This window comes from Paramisgurnus dabryanus, chromosome 4, assembly GCF_030506205.2.
Source record: "Paramisgurnus dabryanus chromosome 4, PD_genome_1.1, whole genome shotgun sequence".
Classification (NCBI taxonomy): Eukaryota; Metazoa; Chordata; class Actinopteri; order Cypriniformes; family Cobitidae; genus Paramisgurnus; species Paramisgurnus dabryanus.
This window is the reverse complement of record NC_133340.1, coordinates 47,671,356-47,679,831: the sequence shown is the minus strand read 5'-3', so window position 1 is coordinate 47,679,831 and position 8,476 is coordinate 47,671,356. Positions and strand designations below refer to the sequence as shown.

The following is an 8,476-nucleotide window of genomic DNA, read 5'->3' as shown; positions in this document are numbered from 1 at the left end:
CAATATTTTTGACAATGGCATTCATCTTTTATTGTATTGTAGAGCAGTTTCCAAAAGACTGAAAAAAGAAGGAAAAAAATCACCTGCAGGAAGTAATTACTTACTTATGCATTTACATTATTTTATATTTATTCATTTACCAGACGCTTTTATCCAAAGTGACTTATAAATGAATAGTTCTTTTTAATGCAATTGAAGATGAAAAGTAAAGTTACTATAACACAATTCTTTCTTCCTTTTTTCTTCGGTTTCTTCTGTTTACAGCAAGATGATGTTTAGGTAATTGTTCAATAAAGTACAGCATTGTTTATTATTGGTGTTTCGTCTATTCTTATTTAAGTTTTGATTCGCATTCAAAATATCAAAAAACAGATTTTGTAATGTTAGGGTGATATAATGTTAATAAGACCATTTTATAATATCACATAATATTTTTCTGAATATAGTTCTATCTGTAATTGTGTCCCTTCCATCAGTTATTTTCTTTCAATTACACTCACGCTCAAAAAAGTACTGGGTACTGCAGAGTACTGGGTAATTTGTTAGTCAGAGGAAACAGAGTTTTTTGGCACATGCATTAAGCAGGGAACTCAATTTTTTTATATTTATTTGGATAACTTTAAATAAAACGAGACCATAATATTGCATCCTATTGTTTTCAATGCCATTTGGATAAGGGTGTTATACGATCTTCCAAACAGCAGGGGGCGCTGTCTCGAAAAACGAGGGGTCTGAGAATGCGTGTCTCTGGGCGGGGGTCTGTAGCTGCCGTTTCCGAGTGGGACTCACTTGTCATTCCAAATATAGGGGAAGAGGGAGCTGTTTCAGACACAGCAAAGTATTTCTTGTTCGAGAGTGGAGGTCACGTGTTTCCTGCTTGAGAGTGGAGTTGCACGTACTGATTAATTGTGTTGATGAAAGGAAACTTACTTCGGAGCTATGTCAAACTACGATCCGAAACAGGTTAATGTACAAAATTGTGTTCCATCCTCGAAACTCCAGAATGCAAAACTCGACGCAGAATCTCCATATGACAGTAGTGGAAACATGGATGCTAAAACTCACTCACCACGGGAACCCGGTCTTGCATTAGACACCGAAACTCCACCGAAAGAGACAATTGAACTTAAAAGCTATAGAAAACCCGGAGAGAAAACATTTACTCAGAGATGCCGACTGTTTGTCGGTAATCTCCCGACGGATATAACTGAAGAAGATTTCAAGGAACTTTTTTTTAAATATGGTGAGACCAACGAGGTGCACATCAACAAAGACAGAGGATTCGGCTTTATACGCCTGGTAAAGCACTTTATCAGCATTATAAGACATGTATGAAATCCAAACATAATGTTGCGAGAACGTTTTCCAAACAACCTATTTTGTTCGTGGGAACGGTGATTTGGAATGTTCTTACAACGTTAAAATGTTTAAGATGTTTCTGAACAATTATACATTCTAGGAATGTTATTTTCGAACGTGTCAGGAATGTAAAAATGTCCAGATTATTCGCAATCAAAATAAAAGTGATTTTTTTGCATAAAATATGAGTGTGTGCTGTGTCTAATTATTATGTATATATAAATACACACACATTCATGTATGTATGTATTTAAGAAACATTTACATGTGTATATTTTTATATTATCTATCTATCTATCTATCGATCTATCGATCTATCTATTAGATATATAAATCTGAAATTACTATGTTTGTGTGTGTGTGGTTAAATAAACATAATAATTACACTCAGTACACATACACGTTATGCAAAAAATCACTTTTATTTTGAATGCGATGATTAATCGCTATTAATCTTTTCCCAGCACACATATATATATATTAGGGGTGGCACGGTTCACAAAACCCTCGGTTCGGTTCGTATCACGGTTCTATGGTCACGGTTCACGGTTCAGTACGGTTCTTGTTGTTATTTTTTCTTTAAATTTTTAACACTCCAGAAATTTATTATCTTATTAATGTATTAATTATCCATAATTTAGGATACAGTATTAAAAAAAGTTATATCATGTAATCATGCACAAACTGAATTTGACTTTAAGCACATTGTACCATCTCTGAGGAAAGCCAGATGAGATTTTGATAGAGCAAGAGGGAAGACATTGATGATTTCAACATGCTTTTCATTTAATTGGCAAAAAAGAGAATGTGTATTGCCATCTACATGAACTTTATGTGCATTTTTAGCACACAAAGATAACTTGCATTTATTAAAATGCCAACTTCAGTGTAGCTCTTAGATTTATCACTGAGAGGCTGCTTTAATACTGAGAGTTTATGTGGACGAGAGAGAAACATAACCTTTGCACCTGTAATATTAAAATCTCTTTAAGTCTCTTTTGTCCACTTTTGACCACTTCTGTCCTGATTACTTTGAGGGGCAATTTCTGAAATAAGATCGCGCAACTTTCACACGCTAGCAAAATGAAACTACGCGGAAATCAGCCGCTTTAATTTTATCAATGAAAGGCTAAAAATAGCGCTGAATATAAAAAGACGTAAAACATTGTTGTCAGTACATCAGATTTGATAAATGGTCGGAGAGAAGGCGATCTCCTGTGGCTGTTGGAGCATATTCAACCCATAGACTGCAGTTCTATCTATTGTTTTATTTCCGCTGTCATCATAAGTAACATGAAATAAAAATATGTTTCCACACACCAAACTTATACGACGCTGGCGCATCCTCCAACTGCGGGCAGACTTCCTTTTCTCTCCCACTCAGCCCATCCTCATCCCATGGCGTCAATATTTGACGCCACTTGACCATGCGTCAATATGTTACGCGGAGGGTATACCCTTCGCGTCATTTTTTGACGAACTGGGGACTTCAATACTATTGAGTCCGTTGCATTCTCTTTCCTATTTTCGTACCATTTTCTTACCATTTTCGCGTCGGTTTAGGGTTAGATTTACATAATGACATCCCTACCCAAACCTATCCCTAACCCCAATGTCAGGCGACAACTGTTTAATTTCGCGTACCTAATAGTATTGAAGTCCCCAGTTCGTCAAAAAATGACGCGAAGGGTATACCCTCCGCGTAACATATTGACGCATGGTCAAGTGGCGTCAAATATTGACGCCATGGGATGAGGATGTGTTGTCCCACTTGCCATTTCTACACGTAACATAACCTGCAGTACTTATACTCCAAACCAGTCACCTCTTCTTTCGCGCGAAAGGGAAACACGCTATCTGAGGTCACATACAGGGCATGAGACTAGAGCCCTGCACGGGCCAAAAACTCGAGCCCTAACCCGGCCCTGGCCCGAAGTGTTCAAGCCCTACCCGACCCCAGCCCGACAATGCATGCAATTTTTTCAGCCCGACCTGACCCGAGACCAATATCAATCACTTTTAAGCTGCGCGCTCTCTCTCGGATGCCTAATAAGAGGTGAAGTATAGCTTTAGCCTACAGAAATGCTTATTGCTTTAATGTAGGGAGTTAATAGCTCATTGTTCACAGTTCATATTTATGATCTTATAGTCCATTTGAAAATTTTTGTACGAACTGACTGTATTCTTCAGAAAAACACTATATAACTTATCTTCCCTTACCTGTCGCTGTTCAGTGTGCAATTAATAAATAAAAATTTGTATGACGTTAATTTTTAAAAGTGTGCGAGGTCCGTGCACGTCCTCCGCTAGCAAAAAGCGCAATCGGCTAAACGAGCATTAAATATTAATATGACGTTGTTTTTTTGTTTTTATTCATTTATATTCACAAAACTTATCAACAAAACATCGATTAAAATTAAGAGACAAATTATATGAAACGAAATTCATTTTAAAGTAGCAAGAAAAACTTAAATTAAACTCGAAAATAATGTCTGACCCATTACAATTCTCCCTTCAAATTAATCTTTACAAAGCGTATGGCGTTTAAAATTACGGTCTATCTTTCGTAATAAGCTAAATAAATTTAAACAAAACAACAACAACATTACAACAATATTCAAACCTAACAATACTCAAACATAAATATAAAACAGACATTATCTATAAGGATACATAAAACAATCTGATATAGCGTTTATAATAGCTGGTTGGTATAGATGTTTACTATTTTTGGCAAAACCTCCGTTGCAAACCTCCATTTACCTGAATAAAAATAATTTTTACTTTGAAAATGATGCGCTGTCACTGACAGCGCCTGTCACATTAACATGAGCTGTTCGTTTACATAAGACTCCATCTACGTTCATTTACACTGCAGCGCAACGTCTTGAGTTCTCAAACTAAAACAAGGTCTGCAGCTTTTGCGAACGAATCCGTTTATGAGGGTCGTTTATGTTTATTTAAAACGGTGGTGTGTAAATGAAAATGAGTAAACGTAGCAAAAGTAACGTTTAAAGGATAAACCCATTAATGTAAGCCTCAGATGCGCGCTGTCTCTGCTACACACGCAATGACGCAAACACACACACAATGAGGAGAGACGTTAAAATAAGCCCGACCCGAGCCCGGTCTGTAAAAAAAAAAAAACGGCCCGAGCCCGGCCCAAATGGGCTTAGCCTGTCGGGCCCCGACGGGCTTGCAGGGCTCTACATGAGACTACATTGCGCATGCCATGAACCGTTGAACCGTGCGGTACACATGCGCTCCGAACCGAGACAAGCGAACCGAACGGTTCGGATTTTTTTCATGGACCGTGCCACCCCTAATATATATATAGTAATTGATTAATTAATTGGCAGGTGTTTCTACAAATATATATTCATAATATATTTTCAAGACCCTTGTGATGGTACATCGAATTAAAATAGGTTGAATGACATGTCCACCACAGCCTGACGGGTCTGTATTGCTTTTACTCGTACTTTTAAACTTGGAGTTTCGGTCGCTGGAGTGAACTAAAGAAGAGGAGGGGTTTCTGACCAATGCTGACTTGGCCCTCATGCTTTTGTACTAGTAAGTAATGTTAATGCTTGCATATATAAGTCCTGTCTGGAGTCTGAGCACTATTTTTTTTACTGGAGGCTACTTGGAGAGTTTAGAGGGAGACTTATATCTTGTGACATTGTGGTGCCTTGGTAACGTCATGGACCTACGACACGCGCGATCCGGGTTCGATTCCCCTTTAGGGCAATATTTTTTTTTAATATAAACTTTAACCAAGCGACCACCGTTACAACTGGCTTGTAGACGTGAGCTACGCGATTTTTTTTTGCGTTTGATGAAAATAAAACCCATGAAATTATATTATATGACACATGACATGCTGGAAGGCATACTTTGTGACCTAAAGAGTAGTTGTCTTTTCCTTTGCGACAGTGCTGCGGCGGTTGTGGGCTCTAGGGGCGCTAGACGTGAAAAATATGTGTCTAGCACCCCCTAGTGGCCAAAACGTTCCATGGTGTGCCTTTAAGTAGTTGAAGGTGTCTGCCACATCAGTAGTGGATCTGGTCTTCAGCTAGCCTGGGTGCCAGCCAATCTTAGCCCCGCCCACAACATTTTGAGGACGGGAAGATTGAGAAGGGTCTGGCTGCAGACTACGGTCAAGTGGAGCTCCACAGGAAACACGTGACCTCCACTAGCAGGCGAGCAGAAATGCGTCACCTAATCTTCACGCATAATAAAAGTAGTTAAAATAATCGGGTTTTTTATTAAATGCAATAGTGTCAAAATAGGCACATCGATGTGATCGGAATCATTGGCTGAACATACACACTGCGTTTCATCCCAATAAGACATTTTTTGCTTTAGATATTAAACACTTCCTGTTTCTCTGAATTCGCCTTAGATTTGTCGCCTCGCCATGGCAACATCGTTCGAGATATCAAAAATCCCTTCGCAATTTAGCAAGTCCAATGTCTCAGCATCATGTTCACCACGTTTGGTGTCAATCGTATGAATTCCCTATAGGAGAAGTATTTAAAAGTTCATGACTGACACACTTCCTGGCGCCTGGTGGTGGCGCTATACCCGGGAGTCACAATAGGCACATTGATGCGATCGGAATCTTCAGACGAACAAACGCCCCGCATGGCATTACAATAAGACATTTTTTACCTTAGATATTAGACACTTCCTGTTTCTCTGATTTCGCCACAACTTTGTCGCCTCACCATGTCAGAACCGTTCGAGATATCAAAAATCCCTTCGCAATTTAGCAAGTACAATGTCTCGACATCATGTTCACCACGTTTGGTGTCAATCGCATGAATCCTCTAGGAGGAGTATTAAAAAGTTCACCGCATGCATTTTTTAAACAATCCAAAATGGCCGACTTCCTGTTGGGCGGAGCTAAAATGTTAGAGGGCGAAAGTTGTTCGGGTCGATGAGATCTATATGCGTACCAACTCTCGTACATGTGCGTACATGTTTGCCCGATCTGCGCACTCCTGTTTGTTTTTGCATTACAGGGGGCACTACAGAGCCCCCTTGCCACGCCCGTGTTCCAGTCTTTGGTTTTCTGCGATCACGGATGACTCTGACGTCTGTGCCAAATTTCAAGAGTTTTCGAGAATGTTAAGGCACCCAAAATGTCCAAAAGTGTTGAAAAAAAAATAAAATAAAAATAAAAACAAATATAGCTGCAAGCAGCAATGGCGGGCCCTCGCACGTTTTTTTACCGCTACACGGTGCGTCCGAGAAAACGATGCACTGTGGGCAAGGGCATCAAGTGGGTAAATATCAATGGGCTATTTAATGTTGTTACTGACCCATTTGGGGACTGTAGGTAAAATAAACCCCACATTTTAGACAAACGGGGGCACTAGTGAGCCACTTAAGAGACACGCCTATGTCTCACCTTTTTGTGCACACTTAACAGCCGACAACTCTGATGTGTGTGCCAATTTTTAGGTTAATATAAGCACGTCAAGAGCCTTAAATATGCCAGAAATAAAAGTAAAGTTTGTGGCATTGCTATGGGAACAACATTCGAGATATCAAAAATCCCTTCGCAATTTATCATCTACAATGTCTCGGCATCATGTTGACCACTTTTGGTGTCAATTGCATGATTATTCTAGAAGGAGTATATAAAAGTTTACTGCATGCAACTTTAAGGCTTAAATATGCCTTGAAAATGAAAGTAAAGTTTGACACGTTGCCATGGGAACAGCGTTCGAGATATCAAAAATCCCTTCGCAATTTATCATCTACAATGTCTCCGCATCATGTTGACCACTTTTGGTGTCAATCGCATGAATATCCTAGAAGAAGTATTTAAAGGTACATCGGCGTCAACTGAAAGGCTTAAATATGCCTTTAAAATGAAAGTAAAGTTTGACACGTTGCCATGGGAACAGCGTTTGAGATATCAAAAATCCCTTCGCAATTTATCATCTACAATGTCTCCGCATCATGTTGACCACTTTTGGTGTCAATCGCATGAATATCCTAGAAGGAGTATTTAAAGGAACATCGGCGTCAACTGAAAGGCTTAAATATGCCTTTAAAATGAAAGTAAAGTTTGACACGTTGCCATGGGAACAGCGTTCGAGATATCAAAAATCCCTTCGCAATTTATCATCTACAATGTCTCGGCATCATGTTGACCACTTTTGGTGTCAATCGCATAAACATTCTAGGAGGAGTATTTAAAAGAACATCGAATGGAACTGTCAAAAAAATCCACCTTTGTGACTGACACACTTCCTGGCGCCTGGTGGTGGCGCTATACCCGGGAGTCACAATAGGCACATCGATGCGATCGGAATCTTCAGACGAACAAACACCCCGCGTGTCATCACAATAAGATATTTTTTGCCTTAGATATTAGACACTTCCTGTTTCTCTGATTTCGCCATAAATTTGTCGCCTCGCCATGGCAGAACCGTTCGAGATATCAAAAATCCCTTCGCAATTTAGCAAGTCCAATGTCTCGACATCATGTTCACCACGTTTGGTGTCAATCCCATGAATCCTCTAGGAAGAGTATTTAAAAGTTCAACGCATGCATTTTTTAAACAATCCAAAATAGCCGACTTCCTGTTGGGCGGAGCTTAAATGTTAGAGGGCGAAAGTTGTTTGGGTCGATGAGATCTATATGCGTACCAACTCTCGTACATGTGTGTAAATGTTTGCCCGATCTGTGCCCCAATGTTTGTTTTTGCATTACAGGGGGCGCTACAGAGCCCCCTTGCCACGCCCGAGTTCCAGCCTTTGCCGGGTCCTAATGGCCGACGACTCTGACATCTCTGCCAATTTTCAAGAGTTTTTGAGTATGTTAAGGCCCCCAAATTGGCCCGAAACGTTAAAAAAATAAATAAAAAAAATAAAATAAAATAATAAATATAGCTGCAAGCAGCAATGGCGGGCCCTCGCACGTTTTTTTTCCGCTACACGGTGCGTCCGAGAAAACGATGCACGGTGGGCAAGAGCATAAAGTGGGTAAATATCAGTGGGCTATTTAATGTTGTTACTGAGCCATTTGGGGACTGTAGCTAAAAGAAACCCCACATTTTAGACAAACAGGGGCGCTAGTGAGCCACTTAAGAGACACGCC

At 39.8% G+C, this 8,476-nt stretch overlaps 1 protein-coding gene across 1 annotated transcript in view; it reads left to right on the top strand.

Annotated features, from left to right (window-relative positions):
- Nucleotides 1–820: 820 nt before the first annotated feature.
- pspc1 (paraspeckle component 1) overlaps nt 821–8,476 on the top strand; it is an 89,385-nt gene continuing 81,729 nt past the window's right edge. Inside the window, exon 1 of the mRNA XM_065254861.2 lies at nt 821–1,299. Coding sequence (XP_065110933.2) covers nt 940–1,299 — 360 coding nt within the window. The 5' untranslated portion in view covers nt 821–939. The remainder of the gene's footprint in view (nt 1,300–8,476) is intronic.